The sequence below is a fragment of the Artibeus jamaicensis genome, unplaced genomic scaffold, assembly GCF_021234435.1.
Source record: "Artibeus jamaicensis isolate MK-2021 breed Jamaican fruit bat unplaced genomic scaffold, CSHL_Jam_final contig_354, whole genome shotgun sequence".
NCBI lineage: Eukaryota > Metazoa > Chordata > Mammalia > Chiroptera > Phyllostomidae > Artibeus > Artibeus jamaicensis.
Genome location: NW_026521803.1, coordinates 39,230,550 through 39,252,662, shown reverse-complemented (window position 1 = coordinate 39,252,662; position 22,113 = coordinate 39,230,550). Strand labels below are relative to the sequence as shown.

The 22,113-nt window shown below is 48.8% G+C and overlaps 1 protein-coding gene across 1 annotated transcript; it reads right to left on the bottom strand.

The window, feature by feature from the left end:
• Positions 1-2,967: 2,967 nt before the first annotated feature.
• On the bottom strand, positions 2,968-21,800 carry SERPINB5 (serpin family B member 5). Its single transcript, XM_037156421.2, has 7 exons — positions 21,721-21,800; positions 15,287-15,461; positions 13,482-13,619; positions 11,323-11,440; positions 9,075-9,217; positions 6,811-6,978; positions 2,968-4,683 (listed from the first exon to the last, which is right to left on the bottom strand). Exons 2-7 carry the CDS (start codon positions 15,452-15,454, stop codon positions 4,291-4,293), a joined length of 1,128 nt encoding a protein of 375 aa, XP_037012316.2. The 5' UTR covers positions 15,455-15,461; positions 21,721-21,800; the 3' UTR covers positions 2,968-4,290.
• Positions 21,801-22,113: the final 313 nt, after the last annotated feature.

Here is a 22,113-nt window from a genome sequence, read left to right as displayed (position 1 = left end):
GCCCCGGTTCCAGCAGGGGGCGCACAGAGGGCGGGACGATGCTGGCACAGCCAGTGCAGAGACTCACGGAGAGGAACCCCAGCCTGCTCATCTCGTGTCTCCCCTAACGGGCAGTGAGCCGGCCTGGCCCGGACCCGGGCGCTATCTCCAGTGTCGTCGACCACCCACCAACCTGCCCTCTGCCCCTAACGGGGGACGCCACGCTGGTGTCCAAGGCGGCTTGCCAGGCAAACATCTGTGAGAAGATGGTTCAGAACAAAGGCTGCCGGGGCCTCTGCTCCGAGGTGCGCAGCCGCACCAGAGACACGTGGAGAACGGTCTCCCCGTGGCCATTACCTTGCGCTTTACTCTAAAAGAATTCTGGATGCAGAAACGAAAAGAAGGAAACAAAGGAAAAGAAAGGAAGGAAACATAAACTATAAAACACTGGGAGAAAAAATAAAATAGTATTAATTTAAAATTAGTATTATATAATAATAAAAGACAAAATAAATAATAATCCATGGTGTCTATAAACAATATTAGTAGTAATAATAATAATAACTAAGGAAACCCACTTTGTAGAATGCTCGGGCAGTGTCCGCCGAAGCTGAACATTTTCATCAGACGTGACTCGGTACTTCCATTCTGGACCAAGTGTGTGTGTATCCATAGATACCATTTTTCATCCTTAGTGAGGACATGCTTATTAATTGCAGAGAGAGAAGAAGGGAGAGAGAGAGAAGCGTCAGTCAGTTGCCTCTCACATGCGCCCCAACCAGTGCTGGAACCCCCAGGCTAGGCATGTGCCCTGACCGGGAATCGAACCTGCAGCTTTTTGGTGTCTGGGATGACAGTCCCACCAGCTGAGCCCACGGCCAGGGCTGTGGCTCCAGGTGTGAAAGGAGTGGCTGTGGAAGGAGCGTGGGCTTGGGGGTCAGACAGAGCTGTGGTCACACCCTGCTGTCTACCAAGTCCTTTGAGCCCATAGTTCCCCATGAAGTAGAGGAATGGATGAAAATAACCCCAACCCTAGAGCTATGTGAGGACGAGCAGAGGGAGTCACATCCGTGAGGCACCTGCAGGCACGGCGTCTGGCCCATAGAAGATGCTGCATAAATGGACCTGCCCAGACCGGCTGTGCCCAGGGATGTTTTGGTGGCAAAAAAAAAGTACCGCCAGAATGAGACAAGTCTTTGGGACCCCAAAACAGAGAAGGTGTAGAGGAGAGAGGAATTCTTCCCGGTGCATTCAGTGGCCATCTGCCGAGGGCTAGTGCCAGCTGGAAGATGGTGGCACCAAGTGCCAAGGACAGAGCTTTCGCTCTGGGCCTAGATGGCCTGAGATCAAACCTCGCCATCGGCTTTCACTAGCTCATTGACCTTGAGCTGGTTCTGTTAATACACCTATTCTCCGTCTCTGTCCTCATTAGAAAGACGGCGTCATGGTTCCCTCCTCCTGTGCTTGCCACGGTGAGCAGAGACAGTATCCTTGTACCCAGTGCACTGGGGACTGGGCCGGTGGAGGCTGGGACAGTGCAGCCCAATTCTTGGTGTCCGGTGCCCTGCCCAGGCTGCCCTGCCGCACTTCCTCCGCACCCCCTGGACCAAACCCCCTAAACTAAATACCCTCCAGTAGCCTCCATGTAAGTCTCAACAAAGACATTTTCAAAAATGAAAACGCCCAGAGTTCTTGTCAATCAGCATCATTCTTTTGATTCCAAGTATCTCTGCCCGCCCCTGCTGGGGTCTGGGTTGGGCTCACCACCCCACGGGGAACAGAAGCGGAGGTGCCCCCCCACTCTCCCTCTCCTCCCACGGCACCTGACTTGGGGGGCCAGGGGAGGGAGGAGAGGTGAGGAGGTAAGGACCTTCCTTGGCTGGTGCAGCTGGAACCCAGCATTCCGTAGAAGAGGTACCAACCCCTCGCTTCCTTCCGTGAGCTGTTCTGGTGGGATCCCTGGAGACCTTATGAGCCAAGTCTCACATTCACGAGGCTGGCTGCGTCCCCCTCCCCCTGTGGTGACAGCAAGCACGGAGGCGCCTCCACTCCTTGGCTAGGCTATTCTTGCTCTGCTTCAGGGACCCGTCCAGCCAGCATCTGTCCTTTAGGCAAGTAGAGGCTCACTGCTGGCGCTATGTAATTATTCCTGTTCTGGGCATTGTAGGGCGTTCAGCAAAATGCTTGGCTTCTACCCACTAGGTGCCAATAGCACCCTCCTCTGGGCTGTTACAAAAATGTCCCCAGACTTTGCCACATGTCCCCTAGGGGGCAGAATTGGCCTTAGTTGAAAGCCACTGGATTAGACTCTACTGGAGCCAGAGATCATAAAAAATTTCAGTGCTTTCTAAACTCCAGGAGAGACTTCAGGCTCCGTGAACATTTGGCTTAAAGGTGCTAATCTCCTTTCCTCTAAGTGCTCACGAAGCTTCTCAGTCCTCCCTGCTTCCTATAGCCTGGGGAAGGGGGACCAGGAGCCAAGAGAGGGAAACCCTGGTTTGGGCCACTCCCAGCCATCGCCAGAACGTACAGCATTTGTCACTTTTGTCAACATTTATTGCAACAGGAGACACATTCCATGTGGGTGCACTGGGGGGACCAGAAAAGGGCTGTTGAATATCAGGTTCAAGGACATCGTAAGTAATCTAGAACAAATGCACATGAGGGAAATGAGTTTCATGAGAAGAGAAAGCATTTTAAGCATACGCAGCTTCCTTGACATCACGTTCTGAGGCTGAGCCCAAAGGCCCCCATCCCGTGACTAAAAGCCCTTCTAGGCCCCCTGGGCTTCCCCCCAGGGGGTGAAAGGGGACGGGAGAAGGAAGCAAGAGCTGGTGGACAGAGAGAGGAAGGCCAGGAACCGGGACAGCAGTGATTCTTCCTCCTTCTTGTTTGACATCAACCCCCAGGAATTGCTTTTCTGCAGAGACGGCGCGGTTCACTCTCAGAAGAGCAAATCGAACTTTATGGAAAAGGAAAAACAAGACATGTTGTTCCATAATATTTTATTGTCCACAGCATGAAAGACACGGAATGTTGATCCTCAGGAGCAGGAAGAAAGTTGACCGTGTTTACAAGGAACACCAGGGAAGAGGTGAGGAAGGATTCGCCACAAAATCTTCAGTGCCGTGGTGCTTCACGAACTAACCCATGAACTTGTAACATGGATGACTTATCAGATCAATGCTAAACACGACCATGAATGCAAGTTACCGACCCCACGGGCTTGGGGAGAGTGTGTGTCAAAGCAGTGGGAGCGCTTCAGGGGCCCCAGTTATATTTTCTAAAGGTGTAAGTTCCACTCCCTCCCCGCCACAGTAGACAAAGACATTCAACAGTCACAGAATTCTTTCATCGGCCACCTACCACGAGAGTGCCTGCGCTTTAAGGCCCCGGTTGTCAAACATCCGAGGCCTTGTCGGGTCAGTTGGAGGCCCCACCCAGCAGTCCGTCCCCAACCCCGGGACCAGGGGGTCATTCTATTCAAAGTGAACGTAAATGTTTAATCAGACTGGAGCTCCCCCTTTGAGGGCAGCACCCCGGCTACAGCAAGTCTGCCATTCCTTGTTCAGCATTTCAAGATCTCAGAAAGTTCTGAAAACAAAGCCCGTTCTGGAGCTGGTGGCATACACACTTGCCAGCAAAACCTGGCACTTACGGAGCTGCTTAGAGTCTTCGTCCACTTCGCGTCCATTTTCTACATTTTACGGCAGAAATATCAAGGTGTGGACTGACAGGCAGGGTGTGGCTCCAGACCCTTTCCGAGGACTTCCGTAAGACACGGGCTGCACAAGGTAGTGTTATCTTTCTCAAAGCCAAAAAAGTCAGGGCGTACATTTGCCCCACGTTTGTGGGGACCTGCAGTAAGCCAAACGTGTGCCCGAGTTTCAGGGGAACGAGAAAACTCTGGCAGACGCCCTGAACCACAGTTCCTTCCATCCTTCTGGGAGGTCAGTAGGTCTGGAACATCCCGTATCTCAACAAGGGCAGGCAAGGCTCTGGGAATGCAGTCCTGCAGGTCCCCCTTATAGGATTTTTTTCTGAGAAAGACTGTGTTTCTGCCCATAGCCCTAGCGATGTGACGAATAATGAATGCCTATTTTGTTTTCTTTGGAAGCATTGTCTCTGAGGGGTGGGAAGGGGGCCTGAAAGAACAGATTGGGGAACGAGCCCGTTAACGTGACGGCCACCCAGGACAGGTGCCAGGGTGTTGCTCATTCAGCAGAGTTAATAACAATGTATCATGTATAGAAAGTATTCTCTAGGTGCAGGGTTTACAGAGTAGGTGGGACTGAACCTGAGCTCTGCCCCTTAGGGAGAGCAGAACTTGCCAAAGAAAATGACGTTTCGCGTTTTGTTGTGCCTGATGATGTAAATGAACGGATGGTCGGCATTGAACTCGTCTTTGTGCTGTAGGATCCGCGACCCCGGCACCTCGATGGAGTCCCCGCCCTCTTCGGTGATTTCTAAGCACACTCTGTGAATGACCTGGGACAGGGCCGTGCCCTTGACCTCTGACATTCCTGAGAAATCAGAGGTGTTCTCATTAAAGGTACTTTTCAGGCCTAGGTTTTCCAGACTAGCCTTGGGATCGACCGTCTTTTCCACCTTGAATTTGGGAAGGGAGAGTTTGACTTTGGTGTTGGCCATGGTGCTCGGGTTGGTCCACTGCAAGAGCGTCTCTGACGTGAGTTCTTTTTCAGCCTAAAGAATGAAAGGAGAAGAAAGTTTGTTTGTTTTTTAATTTCCAGTGGTAAAATGCCCTGTGGGACGGAGAACACAAGGTGGCTGTGTGCCCCGTCCCAAAGTAGCACAGAGGGACCATCACACAGGGCACCACCCCACAGTTTTGGTGTGTAACTGTTTCCCCCATAAAAGGCCCGCCCCCCCCGGGCACTGGACTCCACCCCACCCCACAGCTAGGGCCCCCGTGCCCTGGAATTCACACAGGCAGTTCTTGTAAGCTGTAGAGTTGCTTCGTTGAAATGAATGCATGGATTACAGCATTGTGTACATAGTAGTGAAATAAAATCAGAAGGGCTTGCATATGTAATATTTCTTGAATGCTTATTTTGATTTCACTACTGGGAAATCCAGAATACTCCTGTCCTTGGCATGACATCACATCTAATAACTCAGATTAAAGCTAAGGTAAACTCTTCCAAGAATGAGAATTTGAACTGTTCATGATCACTCTTTAAGATACTGGGTAACAAATGCATCCCTTTCAGTTGGTTATTTAAAAAAATAAGAGATAAAGAGATAAATATATGAGGGGATGGGTGTGTATATAAACTGGATGGGAGGAATCCTTTTATAATTTATACATTTACCAACTCATCCTGCTGTATACTTTAAATATCATATGATTTTATAGTTCAATAAATCTGAAAAATAAGAGGTTATGTTCTTAACCTGCATAAAAGCTGAGCTTTCCTCTGTCATACAAGGAGATCTCTCCATCTGGGTTCTAATCCAGGGGCCGCCGTGTGGCTAGGACGCCCCTGACCGTGACCAATGAGGACCGAGAAATACTCTGCACGTCGAGTACACAACAGATTCCCAAGCAAAGGAAGTAAAACATCTCATTAATAATTTTCACAGAGACTGCATGTTGAAATGATAGTATTTTGGAAATGTTGGGTTAAATGGAATATTTTATTAAAAATTTTTAAACGAGATATGAAATGAGGCATAAAATGGTTTCCTCATAAAATGCTTCACTGAGTGAATCTGAAGTCACTCCTTCTGTTCTGCACTTCAATATGAAAAAATGATATGAGGATATTCTAAGTGTGAGGTGGCTGAATAATGACTGATGGAGAAAACGGGGTGAAGGCATGGAGTCAAAAAGGGAGACCAGTGAGAAAGAGAAGAACAAGACAGACTTAAATCCAGAGGACATGGTGGTGGAGCAAGCAAAATGATAACTGAAGTCACAGCCGAGACGTGACCGCGTGACATCACCCCTAGAGAGTCAGGGGGTCACTGAGGCATGACAGGAACTACAGCAGGTGACCCCCGGGCTCCTCAAGGACTCCCTCCTTCTCCCTGGTCAGGGCTGAGAACCTGGTGGAAGGTGGGGGATGGAGGGAGGGAGGAGTGGTGGCTGAGGGAGAAGAGGGGACGCAGGTGAGGCTGCCGCAGTGGAGGGCAAGCGACATTACTCTCAAGCAGGTAAAACCTCAACCAGGTGCGAATCTTGTGTCTCTAATAACCTGTATGAAATAGGACGCATAACAAAATCTCATCTACATGTGTGTGCATGAACAGAGCTTTTCAAAACTCACAGGATGCACAACACACAGAGTGGACCCTAAAGTAAACTGTGGACTTCCCTGGATAACCACGTATCAATATTGATTCATCAATTGTTTAAGAAAAAACACTATTGATGCAAGATGCTAACGATAAGTAACTCTAGTCTAGACTTAAGGACACGCATTCCACCTTCCTGGGCTCAAACTCCGATTGATTCTATGAACCACTAATGAGTCACGTGACTGTGGACCTGTTGCCTGCTCCTCTGTGCCTGGTGCCCTCATCAGTGGGCAGCTATGGTGACAGTTTCCAGGTGACAGTTTCCAAGTCCTAGGCTTGTCGTGAGAGTTCAATGAGATGGCACACAGAGGGAATTCACAGTTCCAGGGATGCGTTGTAAGTGCCCGATAAATGACAGCTGTTTTGAACATTAAGGAGGAAGACCCAGAAAGGACCGCAGAGCCCTGGAGACGACGGAGCAAGTGACGTGTGAGGCAGAGCTGTGGCCTCTTCCACAGCCCTCCACCACCGCAGGGGACACCGTGGCACGGCCCGCCCGCCCCTCCTCACCTTCTCCAGACCCGTGGACTCGTCCTCCAGGTCCTTGGGCAGCAGGATGAGCATGCTGAGGTGCTTGTTTTGAAAGGGGAGCTCTATGATCTTGCAGTTGATGCCTTCAATGTTGCCCATGCAGAAGGTGGCTTCCAGGCTCATCATCTGCACCGGCCTGGTGTCCGTCTGGAAGAGCAGACAGACTCTGCACCGCTCGCTTTGACCTCCCGCGAGTGTGCATGCTGATGCGTATCTTATTCCCCCCCCATCAGAGACAGTGACTTATGCTTTCACACATGCACACACACACACACACATGCACACACGCAGGTGCAGACATCCATACACACACTTATTATTTTGTTCTTGTCACAATTCGATAAAGTATTTGGAACATTTGTTCCCCCTCTTTGTTAAGGGGACAAAGGCAGCCTCCTTTGGCCATTTGGTTTTTAGGTTAGCGATACATGAATTTGTGTGTGTGTGTGTGTGTGTGTGTGTGTGTGTGTGTGTCCACCCTTGTCAGAACAGGTACCATACTAAACACTTAACACCGCCACATCATGATTTCATCCAGCCCTTAAAGGAGACACACAGGCTCCGTCAAGTGACTCAGAAAGTTCAAAGGCTGACAAAAGCAACCGAAAGGAAACAAAGAGAAAGTAAGGGCCTCAGCATTCAAAAAGAGGGTGCGTCCCCACATAGCGCTGAGTGGTGTTTTATTGCCTTGTTAGGGGAGCCACAGAGAGATCAAGGGCATTTCAAAGCCATGTTTACAAGCCAGGCACCTGTATGTGAAAAGTCCCATGCAGTGTGAAGAGTGGAACGCCTTGCGCTGCGCATCCGAGACACGCCCCACGTGCAAGGTCAGGCTGTGCCTCCGGGCAGCCTTGAGGTGGCCACTGAACTCCGGGGAGGTGAGCTGGGGGAGTGGATGGAGGGTCCCCAGGACGAGTGGGTATTTTGAAGAGGCAAGCAGCCCTCTCGGCAGGGACTGTGCTGTCCCAGTAAAATGCCCAGTGGATCTTCTACAGGGACCCACGGTGGCCCCAAAGGCCAGTCAGGTTTGTCTGCTGTTGCCTGTGCCCAACTGACCCTCAGGGACGGGTCACTGCTCCATCAATCAAACAGTTCTGAGCACCTACTGCTATACCAGAGCTGGGCCAGGAATTATAGAAACAGAGGAATTAGGCATTATCACTGCCGTGACAAAGCCCATGTGCTCATGCAGAGATCTGAGCAAGAAAACAAATAATTACATTTTGTTCTGGGAAGTGTGCTTGGGGCAGGGCTGGGGAGGTGGGGCTGGACACAAACTTCTGCTTGTGTGAAGGAAAAGTACCAAAAGCCAGTCCAGCTGACTCAGGTATAAATTGTATCTGGGGGCCTTTTCCTCCTGGGTTCTAGCGTAAAGGAGGTGCTGTTATAATATTTGGCAAAAACAAACGTGATTAATGCTAGGTACTCAAAGTGCTGGAAGAGACTTGAAAACAAGAATGGATGCGTAGGAGCTGCAAGGCAATGTGCCACCTTCAGGTGTCGTGCTCCCTGAAGCCGGGGTCTCCGCCCCCTTTCTTAGCCCAACCAGATCTCATCACATGAGACCAAATCACATCATCGTCACACGGACTCCCGGGGTTGCCTGGGTCCCCCACTGAGATGGGTAGAATTCCCAGTCTGAGTTCCCTGGGTTCCTCTGTGGGAGACGCACCCCACCCATTCCCGTGAGTTCTGTCTCACGGAGGCTATGGCCTCGTCATTCACTTGGTAGGATGAAGAGGACTTACTTCCCTGGGAAGCAGGCTTCTCACTCTTCCCCACAACGACGCCCAGAGCAGCAGCTGGGTGAGCTGTACTTTTTCCTCTGCAGCCAACAAGTACCCCAAAGCACCTTATACATTAAAATGTCAGAACCATTTACTTCGCTACGAACAGATGAGATTCTCGAGTGGCCCAGGTCTGAGGATGATTCAAAGGCCTCTGAGGTTGGAATTTGGTTTCTTTGCCTTTCTTGCTAAGGGTCCCAAATATCCGTAGCCACTTTCCAGATGGCGATTCAGTTTTACCCGCTGGGCTGTAGGGCCTAAGAAGTTCTCATTCAACCCGGACTCAGAACATTCTGGAGAAGAGTGAGAATCTCTGGATCATGGTTCCTTTTCTGCCAGAGAAGGCACACCACTCTGCCGTAATTCCCCTCACGTGAGTGAACGCCTATGGTCCTCCCCGTTGCTATCACTTTTCAGACCTGTAGCGGGGACCCCTTGACACACTGCCCCACTTACCTTGTTGACGCGGAAAGGGCATTCTCTGGTTTCCGATTCAGGGAATTTCTTCATCCACTTCCCAATGAAGTAGGCAGCATTGACCACGAGGAGTTTGGTCTGGTCATTCACATTGTTGGTGGATAAAATGTCCTCAAAGCGGCCTGCAAACAGTTTTAGGAAAACCGCAGATTGTACAGGGTTATCCCTCCTGAACACGCACTGTCCACTAGGTGGGGATTTAACACTCGCTAGAGCCACACCAGGGAGGGGCTGAGAGCCAGACCGCCTGGTTTCCGAAGGACCCCTTTCTCCCCTTTTGTCTCCCCACAACGGGGCTTACCAAAGCTTCCTCGGGAGGAGAACGAAGGGAGAAGGAGGGGAAAGAAATGAAGAGGAGGAAGAAGAAAAACACAAGCTACCACGTGCTAGACATTTGTGTGCATGCTATCATGTATTTCTCCCCTTTTTACAGACGGGAAGCAGTGACTTAGTCTACAGTCGCTTGCCCAAGATGGCACACTAGCAATGGCGGATCAGGACTGGAGACCCATGCTCTGGACTAAAAACACACGAGTGCTCACTTTACACCCAGCCCCGGCTTGCGTTTTCATGTGCATTAGCTCAGGTCTCTCACAACGATCGAGTATGGCAGAGGTCATTATCCCCATTCCACAGATGAGGAAACCGAGGCTCAGAGAGGCCCCAGGGCTTTCTAGCTCTCTCAGCAGGAAAGCAGGTCTGAGCCAGGACAGGGGGCTCCTCTTCACCCCACAGCTGTGCCCCCTCCCCAAGTCGCCTAGGTGTGCGCCAAGGTCAGCTGGCTCGACCACAGCTGTCGTCACTCTGGAGCTCAGCTTCCCAACAGCACAGCAGCTTGGTGGTAACAGCCCCCAGTGAGATTAAGTCCTTGTATCTGAATAGCACAAACGGGTTTCACAAAGGATTTCCACTTATCTAATCTCTAAAAGCAATGAAAAAATGTTTCGGGTAAGGATTAAAAATAAAAAATTCTAAAAGCAAAAATGTTACAGCAATTTAAACAGGGGCTGTTTCGTGCTTATCAGTGTGTGTCACCTGATGTTGATCCGTGTTTTCCCCTTACATAGGAAGGCACAGGGACTTCATTTCAACGGCGAATACAATACATACGTACATTTGCCTGTGGGCATACGTATCTGTGGCTACCACTACTCGCTTGCCTACCATATTATCTAAGTTGATCCTCACAACAACCGTGTAAAAACTAAATCAGATAACATATGCCCTATTTTACAGCTCAGTAAACTGAGGCTCCAGTTAGTTCAGCTGACAAGGGGCAGTGTCCAGGTTTGACTCTGAGGTCGTGAAGACTCCAAGGCCATGCTCCGTCCTCACCCTCACCCTGCAGTGATGGCGCAGACCCTGTCACCCCTGAGTCCTCATCACGACAGGGCAGCTCTGGCCGTTCAAACAGGAAGTGCGTGTCCCTTGCCCCAGCAGTGTGTCCCTCACTAGACTGCAATGGTGCCCGAAATATCCATCGCAATGCAAACCTTCACTCCTTCACAACTCGGCACTGCATCCCGGCAGGTGCCTCCTAATGTAAATATAGATGCAATCCTGGGAACCGGGATATGGACGCCGATCTGCCCTCATAAATCACCTTACTTCCAAGTCTTTTCTAGCAAGGAAGACTCAAGGAGAACATCAGTGGAGGGAGGGCTCAGGGAAAGGAGAGGCCCGAGAAAGGACTGGACCGGGCAGATGTCGCAGAAGAGACCAGGGCCTAGCAGAGGGCCCGAGCGGTCGAGAGGGGTGGGACCGAGGACATGTTTCCATCCTCTATGATTTGTTTTGGTTTTTTATGGGTATAAATGATTGCCTAAGACTCTCTACCCCCCTTTTCCATAATAAACTTGCACAATATTTGAGCTAGAAGTGGCCTCAGGGATCATCCAAGCCCTTCATTTCCAGTTTGAAAAACTGGACTCGTGACTTGCCAAACCCAGACTCAGTCAGGCTCAGCAAGACGGGCATGGGACAGCTCATCAGAGAGCGAGGCAAGGACGCTAAATAAAACAGAAGCACCGGGAATTTCTGCCAAGTGACAAGATGATGGAAGAAAGGCCCAGAAAGCCAATTTGTTGGAATAGCTCAATGGGCAAGGATTTAGCTTCTGAACTGAAAGCGTCACAGGGCCCCCCCCAGGTGTTCGATGGTCTGCTGAGCAGGGAGATTCCTGGGAAGGCAGGTCGAGATTTAGAGCAGAATAAAGAAAGATACTTGCCGTCCGTGAGATCCTTAATTGAGTTGTTGATCTGACCTTTCGTTTCTTCCAGTTTATCTTTGAAGTCAACAGTTTCCATTTCCTTTGCATAGGGTCTCTTTGTGGAACTTATGAACTCCTGAAAAGCAGCCAGTTCATAAAATCACAATGTACTTCACGGTCCGTAGTCAAACTCTCACGTTGTCACACGGTTCTCGTGAAAGGGATTTTAAGTGTCTATTGCTATGAATACACTTTCAAAATCTGAACTATCAGGTAAGCGGAAACTTCACGTAGAAATCAATGACTTTTCATCATATTGAATGTTTCCTTTCTTTAATTCCAAGACAGTATCAATTATTAAATGCATTCATCAATTTAGTATCAGCTTTGGGGGGAAGAAGCTCCCTGCTACATGTACATAACAGTTAATGTATGATTTCAGGAACATTAAAATGTGTGTACACAGATGTGTCTTAGAATGGAAGAAGTGCACAGAAAAAAAGAACTTTATCAGCAGAAAACCCTAATGTCACTGAAACAAATGTTCTACAGACTCTCGCTACTCAACGTGTGGCCCAAGAACAAAAGTCTCCACATCATCACCTGGAACCATGGTGGAAGTGCAGAACCTCAGAGCCCCGAAGAGTTGCTGAGTCAAAATGTGACTTTTACCAAGATGCCAAGGTGATTCGCCTGCACCTTGAGTTTGAAACAGTGGAGAACATGGCAATGGGTCTAACTCCAACGCCTGTTGAAATGCAAAGCCCTGAATCACATCCCTATTCATTTTGATTCAAGTGACCCGAGGCCAGGAACTGGCCCTTTTCACACCCGGGTAGCTGTGCTGCAGGTGGCCGTCCTCATACCGCACCTGCCTGCACCATTACCAGTGAATCTGCTAGACAACCGACAGGAGCCATGGAAAGCAGTCGAAATAAAATTCCTTGCAATTCCTGGTTTGGTTGAAATAATTCAAAATGTTGAGCAGAACTTCAACCAAACTAAACATAGCTGACTACTTATGTGAACGCAGGGCTCCTTCGATTTCTTCAGAGCAGCCGCGGCCTCAGCCAATTTGATCCTGTCAATTGCAACCCATGCTCTGGACCAAGTGTTGCCCTTGACCAAGAGAATGGAGGCCACCTCAGAGCATCAGAGCCTCAGTAAGATGACAACGGCCTCCACTGTCCTCAATGCCAGCAAGAAAATGTATTGAGCATCTCCTTAAGGACTACCTAAGGAGCTTTTCAATTTTCCTATACCCAGGCCCCAGCTCCATGTCTCAACATTTTATTTTATTTCCCTGAGTGATTATTGGAAGAAAAATGGCAACATGTATGTCTTCAAACAGCAAGAACAAACTCACAGCCATGTCTAGTGACCAATGTCCTCAAAAGATCTCAATCAGAGAGACAGAAAGCTGTACAGAAAGTAATAAAACTGTGGGGAAATGTCCAACTGGTGGTCTACCTTCGAGGTTTGGAAAGCTCAAAATTCTTTCTATCCAAACACAAACTGAATCAACCCTGTACTCCTGACATAGAAAATGAATTTCTTTCATGTAGTCTAGGATGCTGATGGTGCGTTTCAAGTACGGATTTTCTTAAATATGGTGTTATACACTGGAATCAAAGTTAAGGGCACCACAGTGTTCTTCATGTGATTCTTTCAAGAAATGGTGAAATTAAATGCCCAGAACAACCTGTATGGACACCCTCAGGACCAGCCTGGGAAAACAAACAAAGACAATTTGTGACTGATGAAAATTGCTGACTCCTACAGTTATCATGTTTCATATGGACTTCAAAAAAAATCAGGAGAGTGCTGTGCACAGACAGTGAGGTGGAGAACTTGAAATGTTGCCCAGCCTGAGTGCCCCCCTGCTGTCTGGGGAGAAAGGTGCAAATGGCAAGAGGTCTTGCATCTCCAGAGATCATTATTGCTCACTCCATTCTCCATTTCTCTGAGTGAGGAAGCCAAGGGGGAGGATAGGATCTGTGAGAGTTCAAGAGGATATGGCCGTGAGCTTCTCCCTGTTTTCAGCTAGAAGATGTGACTGCCGTTGAATCCCACTAAATTCAACCCCTCCACTAGGACTGACTCATTGTAATTGGCCTGGAATCAGACATGAGCACCCTAGCAGTGAGTTTTACTGGAAATGACACTGAACGACTTACTGTGGAAGGATTCAGGGACTTGTCTACATAGAGCCGTTTGATCAGTTTCAGCGAGTAGAAGGAACTAAGTTTGTTCACATCTGATGTTACTGTTTGAAATCCAAAGGGCACATCTTTGACATTTTCAAAATGAAAGACCTGTGAAGAGGAAAAATAACCCATGACCCACGAGGTATCGTGTCTTCCCACTGCAGTGGACACGTGGTAACCATTCCCAACCACTGGGGATGCACAGTCTCCCTGCTCCATTGACCCACAAGGCAAGGCTTCTCAGCCTCAGCACTGCCGATGTTTGGGGCAGGATATTCTTTGTTGCCGGAGCAGGGCGGTGGGTGATGTGGGATGTTTAACAGCATCTCTGACCTACTAGGTACCCTTTGTGGCAACCAAAAATGTCCCTGGACACTGTCGAAGATCCCCGGGGAGTGGGGGGTGAAACTGTCCCCACTGAGGAACTCTGCTGTTACATACTCTTCTCTGGATTTAACCGTAGGGAGAATCTGCGCTTTCTTCGAAATGACGCCTCTAATGCTCACACAGAAAGCTTTCCAAACTTAGAAAAGAGTGAGACAGGGTTGTAATTTCCATCTAATTTAGACACATGAAGAGAGAGTTGACTAGCAAAACAGTCATTAGGCAGTAATCAGACTCCAGGATAGAGGTGTCTCTAGTTCCTTCAGCTCCTCTGACAAGTGCCAAATGGGCCAATGTGTCATTTATGGTGGGCCGCCCCCATCCACAGTGGGCTGCCCAGGGTGGGCCAGGGTCCGACAGCCTGGCCTTGAGGCCCAGCCTGTGTCCACCAGAAATATAATCTAGCCCAACTCTGCAAGGCTTCACTTTTCCCTCTGCAAACCAGACTGGGAATACCTACTACTCTCAATTTCAATAATTTGAGTGCCCTCAATTTCAAGTATAAAGTTTTCACTTATCATGACCCAAGCAACACTTCATGGGTCATACTTTCTGAGGATGTATAGATACAAGGAGATGCTCCCTGTTTAACTGCTATGAGCTCATGCAAAGATTCTGTTGAACCTAGGATGACCCACATAAGAATAATAATGGAATGAAGTTAGGCATTCACATACTATCTAAAAGTCGGTGGGGGGAGGGGCAGAAACAGGTGGGGAGAAGTAAAAAGGTGCAAAGTTCCAGCTACAAGTAAGGCGTGGGGATGCAATGTACAGCATGGTGTTTGGAGGTTAAGACAGTAGACCTTGAAACTGCTCATCGCAAGAAAAAGAAATTCTGTAACTGTGAGTGATGACAGATGTTAACTAGACTTACTGTGGTGATCATTTGGCAATATATACAAGTATCAAATTCTTATGTTGTATTCCTAAAACAAATATCATGTTGAATGTCCAGTATACCCCAATAAAAAAATAGTAATAGAGCATGATGCTATAAATAAATTTTGTGCATAAGGCAAGAATATAGATTTATACTTTCTGGTCAGGGTATGTGCAGTGGAACACCCAGTAAGCTCCACCCCAGTCGATTCTTGCAGTAGAACATTTTACCAAGATGCCCGAGGACTTGCCAAAGGCCACTCATCAGCGAAAACCTCGTGATTACCTAGCAGATCCCCAGGTGCCCCATCACACACTGCGCCTGGGTCCCAGGGCCCATGAAGGCGCTTTCTCTCACACTGAAAACCAGATGGAGGCAGTGTGAGAAGGGGCCCAACTCTCCCTCCCCAGCGATTCTGGCCACAGAGCCCCACTCGCTCTCCCCCAGGCTCTGCCTGCGTTTTCTAATAACTGTTCCCTCTCCAAGCAGACACACAGCATGGGGCTTACCTGTCCGATTTCATTGGCTGTGTCACCTTTGGCTCCTACTTGAACTAGGGACAGGGAGGTGGAGAGACAGATGGGAGAGAACAGGACATTGCCCGCCGGCTCCTGTTCACACAGCTGTTTGAAGAGGTCGACTGCGAAAGCCGAGTTTGCCAGCTGCAGGGCGTCCATTGTGGGCCTGGAACAAGAAGGACAAGGGCTTTTACAGTCTTCTCCCCCGCATTCTGCCAACCCAGTGAGAGTCTCACCTCAACAAAGCAATTGCCTGCACTAGACGAGAGGAAGGAACTGTCCACAAAAGACAACTGGGAAGGCCGGTGGGGAAGAGACTCCTGGGCAAACGCCCGACAGGCTGAACAGTGCAGCACCCGAGGTCCCCGTGTGCACAGCTCTGCCCGGAATTCCCAAGTTCAGGCGTAGCAGACCCATGGCCATTGTCGAGAGCCAGATGCCCATGCCTCTTCCTCTGCCAGTGGTCAGGGCAGTTGGTGGCACCAATCAGAATCGCTTGGTTTTATTTATCCACATTGTGTCAATTAGGATGTAGCTTAAAGCATACAAAAAGTGACATTTCTGCACATCAAAAGCAGCCAAATCACAGCAGTTTTGTGTGGTTCAGTTTAACTATTGGTATTAGGGGTTGGATTTGTGTCTCCCCCAAAGGACATGCTGATGTCCCACCCCTGGGTACCTTACTTGAAAATAGCATCTTTGCAGACTGAAGGGAGCTGAGGTTGTTAGGGTTGCCCTCATCCAAAGTGACTGGTGTCCTTCTCAGAAAGAACAGGAGAAAAGACAAGAGACAGTGACGTGCACAAGAGGGACAGTGACGTGAAAATACATGGGGAGAGGCCAAGTGATGGCAGAGGCAGAGACTGGAGTGACGTTTCTGTGAGCCAAGGAACCCCAGGGACACCCAGAAGGCAAGAGAGGGGTGAGGACGCAAATCTCCTAAGGCTAAGGAGCATAGCCCTGCCAAGACCTTGACTTCAGACTCTGGCCTCCAGAACTGTGGGAGAATCCATCTCTGTTGTTCTAAGTCACCCAGTTTGTGACACTTGGTGACAGCAGCCCTACTGTGAGTAATGCCTCAGTAGGGCACCTAGCCCATAGCAATGTTCCATGTACAGAGCTGTCATTGTTCCTGATGCTAATACATTTTGGAAGACCCTGTTTGTGACATCGTAAGGACCAACTAAGTTGCTTCTCCCATGAGTTTGCAACCTATTTGGGCAGATGCATGAAAAGTAAGTAAAATGCATGACAGCCCAATGCCTTATGAGTGGCACACCAAGTCCTGAGGGGTTCAAGGAAAGGAAGAGAGGGCAGTCCAGCTCAAAGCAGGGAAGCTGGTTACGTGGAAAGAATGTGAGTGGGACTGGGTCCTGTCTTAGAACTGTCATTCTGACCCTGGCGTCCTCTCATTGGCCCTCAGTGACCCCCAGCAGTCTCTACAACCCTTTCAGCGGGGTCATGAGGTCAACACTGTTTTCATGATAATACTTAGGCACCGTTTGCCTTGTTACTCACGACCTCTCCCAAAATACAGTGCAGTTTCCCAGAGGCAGACGGTGGGTCCTCCATTAACCCACACGTGAAGGAGAGCTGCAGAAATGAGAACCAGCACTGCGCTTCCCCTATACTTACTTTAGAAAAAAGTTGTTTTTTTCCATTGAAATATGCTATGTTCGTGTGTAATGGTAACATTGCTTTTTGTTTTTTTCTTTTTGGTTTTCATTGAATTTATTGGATCAACATTAGTTGATAAAATTATGTAGGTTTCAGGGGTACCATTCTACAACACATCATTTGTGTATTGTATTGTGTGTTCACCACCCCAAGTCAAGTCTTCTTCCAGCACCATTTATCCCCCTTCTACCTCCTCCACCCCCGGTAAGATTATTATTTTAATGAATTAGTAAATAAATATTTCAAACTTTCTCCAGTTTTAATTTCTGATTTGCTAGATATTTGCTAGATATTACAACATTTTTTATAAGAAAAGAAAAATGGGGGAAAGAAGAGGAAGGGTCAAGTCGAGGAACATGTGTAAAGGACCCGTAGACAATGGGAGGGGGGAGGGTAGAATGTGGGAGGTGGGCAGGTGGGGAGAGTAATGGGGGGGATGGGGACAACTGTAACTGAATAATTTTTTAAAAATTTTAAAAGATGGTCATAATGGCAACTTAAAAAAGAAAGGAAGAAAAGAAAAAGAAAAATAGATCCATAGTAATTTGAAGGTGTAAAGTGGTCCCGAGACTTAAAAGTTTGAGAGCTGTTCTTCTAGTGGAAGTCCTGTCTATGAGTCCCGTAGTCACTGGTCCAGTCTGAAGTTCCCAGGATAATCCGAGCAGTCGGGCACAGCTCTTTCTGGAAGCTGAGCCGAGCTACGTGGCCTTGCCCAGCTGTACCTGACCCAGGACAGCATGTTTCTGAGGAACGTAGACTAATAACAATGCCCCTGAGTGACTAGTACACAGATGAAGCCCAGAAGCCCAAATCAGTCAGGCACTGTGCAGTCTTGTGCACAGACTCAAAGCATGACCATGACATTGAAGGTCATCGGGTGGGGCATGCTCCCTGACATCCCCACTGGGGACAGGGTGCTTCCTCCAGCCAGACCCAAGGATGTGCTAGACCTTGAAGTAATCTGCCGAAGGAGTTGGACTGCAAAAACTTCAAAGGGTATCAAAGGGTAAGGAGATGCTCGTGTTACCCTTTCATTCCATGGAGGCATTTATTCCGTCATTCACTATCACATTCTGAGATCCATTTAGTCTAAGCAGCTCCACCTGAGTGCAAGCTCTTGGTGGCTTTTAGGACAGTTAATTACACAATACAGTCAACACTGTGCTGCAATTCAAGCCATAGATTCCGGTTCCCGTTGGAGAGTGCCAACCAGCACACCCCTGACACCCAAGGCTTTCCCGTGGGTCGCAGAACCTCCTTTCGAAGAGTCCCTTCCTTTGCATGAGAGTCCTCAGTGCGTGAGTCCCACAGACCCACCTTTCCATCCGGGAAATTGGTCCCAAGTGCCCTGAAACCACTGTGAAGTTGACCTAGGCTAAGGTGGTTCAAGGGATGACCTGGGCTTTGGCCAATGGTCACCTCACCGTGCTGCAACGCAACCATAGAATCTAAACAGACCTTAGCAACGTGAGTGACACACACAGGAAAATGCATCAGGTTTCTTTCTACACGGGCCATTTTAGGTAGCCAATGCTGTAAAAACTACGATACGAGGGTAGAAATGAACAAGACCTCCAGAGTAAATTGACATGTCCAACACTTCTGTTCAGAGTGCTAACATTGCTACAGACTCTTTCATTTTATTATCACTTCGTTACAGTGATAACATCTTTGGTCTTCATGAAAACCTTCCAACGATTATAACAAGCAAAGAGAATTTCATTTACAGCTCCAATGTAGAAAGCACTGTGTGTTTTTGTCACTTAGAACTTTAAAAGCACTTTTTTTCAATCAAGGAAGAGATGGAAATTTAAGTAGTAATACAAATGCCACAAACAAACAACAAAGAGCTGTAAGAATGTATCACTAGGTTGCCTGGTTTTTTGCAATGCATCTTCAAATCCTAAACCACAAAGTGGGATGAGATCTTGGCCTGAACCTCGTCTGGCTCCACTCCTCCATTTCACAGAGGAGAAGAGCGAGGCAGACAGAGATGCAGTGATCCTCCAGGCCTCCCACACAGGGAGTGAAAGTGGTAAAACCAGCCCCAGCGTTCACTTCTCCCAGCGCCCAGCCCGGTGCATTAAACCACACCTCACCCCGGGCCTCAGCGACCGTCTGAGCGGGTATGGGTGAGCTCACAAGTCCAGCATTCCAAAACTCCCGTGTGTCCTGAATTCCCCTTTGGAGACACCAAGATCCACAGCATGTTGTTGTTTTTTTTTAATCAACACAAACTTATTTTTGTTTTCCTCCTTGAAGCGTCTCTTGTTCTCTTTCTGCCGTTTATGTTGCAAATTATTAAAGTTACATCACTTTTATTTGGTAAGTATTAACTGAGCACCAAATGCACGTCAGGCACTGAGTTAGACGTTAAGACGTCAAAGGTGAACCCAACGCGGTCCTGCCTCCACTGAGCTGTCAGCCTAGTGGCGTGAGGTGTGTAATGAGTCCCGAGCATTTTCATGGGGCTGGGGGCGGGGCAAGCTGCCATGAGAACCCTTTGGAGAGAGAGCTCATTTATAGCAGAAACCTTGGCAAGGTCTCCTCAGAAGCAGTGACAGCTAAGTAAATCACACTAAAGGTGAGTCCTAAAGACAAGGAGGAGCTAGCTAGGCAAAAATGTGGGCCAGCAAGACCCAACACAATTCAGAGACTGCCAGCAAGCCCAGATGAATGAAGAAGCATGCAGTAGAATGTGAGGAGGGGCAGGCGTGCTCACATCCCAAGACTTACAGCTGCTCACTGGCCCTCTCTGCGTAAAGATGCCCAAGCTTTTAATGCACCTAAGCCAGTGGCCCTCAACCTTGTTGTCTGTAGACCACTTAGGTGAGAAAAATACCCACACATCCTGCTCTGCCTGGGACCATCCAGGTTAATGTCTGCTGGCCTGACATGCCTCCTTCATTCTCAGCTGGGCTGTGATTTGAGCAACATGTGTTCACTGTTCCTACAGACCACCCACCCCACTCATCTACACACATGTGCACATGGGCACACACAGCCAGGGGCACAGTTTTTTCTTTCCTTAAAATCCTTTCTGCTGTGTCAGGTTCTGGTGGATATCACTCAATCCCAACCTGCCTCGTATCACAGATGAAGGAAAATGCGAAGGAAAAAAAATCTGTTAAGTATTTGGTGTAATTGATCCTTAGGCAACGACCTTGAGAAACCTCACTTATTAGAATAACCATTACGGAATGTCTGAAAACATAGTCCCTGCAGTCTGTACTCCACCTTCCAGAAGAAAGACACCGGAGCTGGGTGCAGGAGATTGGAGACCTTGCAGGTTCTGTGATGTGAGAGAACATCAGAGGATCACAGGAAGTAATGAAAGGTGTACTTGGGAAAGATCTCTGTTAGCAAGAAAGGACAATGCTGCTATTAGCAATAAGGTCAAGTTCCTAATTTCCAATGGCAAGAGAGCCCCTTCTTTGCTCCAAGATTCTGAGACGTCGTATCTGCTCCTGTTTGTTTAGACACCCCACCTTGACCATTTAATCACCCCACTGATAGCGAACAGTAAATGAGAGCCCAACCGGCCAGGTCAGCGTGACCAAAACTGCTGAGGCTGCAACAGTCAAAGTCAACCCACAACCCGGAGGGACTGGAGTGGCAGAATTCAAGGCGTTAGGAAACAAAGGCATAGACCTGCTGAGTCATTTTCTGCGGAGAAGCCTCTCTCCAGGCTGGCTTGCACCCCTGCGGCCATTGCAGAACCCAGCAAGCCCTCACACTGATGGCGGGGGCTGAAGTTGGAGACCCACCCAATTCTATTCAACACGTTTTGAGTGACTTGAGTGATGTGGAGAGTGGAAAGGCCACCGAGAATACCCATGGTGTGACAAAAACGTCCTTGAGCTGTGAGTTGGAAGGCCTCAGTCCTACTGATCTCACCAGGTAGAAGCCATGTGACTCAGACAGCCACGCCACCCAGGTGAGCGGCTGAGAGGAAACTCGCCCAAGACCCCTCTGCCCTGAATCTGAGTCTACAGAACGACCTGGCACGTTCCACTGATCTTTCATACGCATTTACAATGAAGCTGTAAAAGCAGTAGCATCTATAAAAAAAAAACTACGAGCCGGCAACCTGTTTGAAAAGTTGCCCAAGAACACATATTTGAAATCTGTAACTTGTTTCCAGTATCCCGAAACACAGAGACTGGGAGGTGGGATACTTTCTGCCCAGGAGAACGCAGTTTCAAGTAAATGAACACTGACTGGATGTTTAAAAATGCCAAAAAGAAGAGCGGTTTAAAGTCTGAACCTCCACCACACAAAGCCAACCAGGGAGGTGAGTCAGACGCTCAAATGCACTTCCACTTTCTCCAGGTTTCCAGTACCAGCCCTTTCTGGAGGAAGTGCTGCGCAATTCGCTCTTAATTCCAAGATCGGGCTAAAAGTGGGCCCGGAAATACTTTCTCTGCTGCCCATTACTGCGGCGTCCCCCACCACCAGCACTGGAACCTCCCAGCCACGTGATTCCTTCACAGTCTTACCTGGTATGGCTGAGTGATTGCTCTCCCTACCTGGCATCCTGGTGCCCAAAGGCCTGAGAGCTGGAGATGCTGCCCGAGGTGGCGGCTGCCAGTCAGGGGCAACAGTCCCCAGGCCAACTGCCTATCCTTGAAAATCACGCATTATGTCGACTTTGTTCACCATCTTGAATCAACTCAAATGCCTCTTTTGTTTCAAAGAACTGCCCTAAAAAGGGAACTCACCAGTCCTACTACCTCCACTTCGCTTACCTGGAGTCACAGTTACGTTGGAAGATGCAGAGCAGAGAAGAGGAAAGCGAGGCTCAGAAGAACCTGGACGTGGAAGCAGCTCTGTGATGAGAGACACTAGCTCGCCCACCTGAACCCCGGCCCCTCCCTCTGGCCACGCCCCACCCGCGCTCTCCGCCCCTCCCACTTCTGCACCTCCGCTCTTACTCACGTCTCCTGGCAGCTTCTCCACGAATGAAGAATTATTCAGGCTGAAGTTGCTGTTGCCTGGGCAGCTTCCAAAGGCCTCCGACATGCTCAGGCAGGAAAGGGCTGTCGCAAGCCTGCCTTGGCCGTAACACATACACATCTAAGGGCAACCCTAGCAGCCCACGTGAGACTGGGAGGTGAAATATTATGTGAAACGGAAGGCAT

What these genes read in the sequence shown, in the direction of transcription:
- SERPINB5 (XM_037156421.2), bottom strand. Translation starts at nt 15,454, where the DNA reads ATGGACGCCCTGCAGCTGGCAAACTCGGCTTTCGCAGTCGACCTCTTC. An exon ending in AATTAAGGATCTCACGGACG is followed by an intron (nt 9,218 to 11,322) that starts GCAAGTATCTTT and finishes AACTGTTTGCAG; the next exon opens with GCCGCTTTGAGGACATTTTA. An exon ending in GCCCTTTCCGCGTCAACAAG is followed by an intron (nt 6,979 to 9,074) that starts GTAAGTGGGGCA and finishes CTGCTCTTCCAG; the next exon opens with ACGGACACCAGGCCGGTGCA.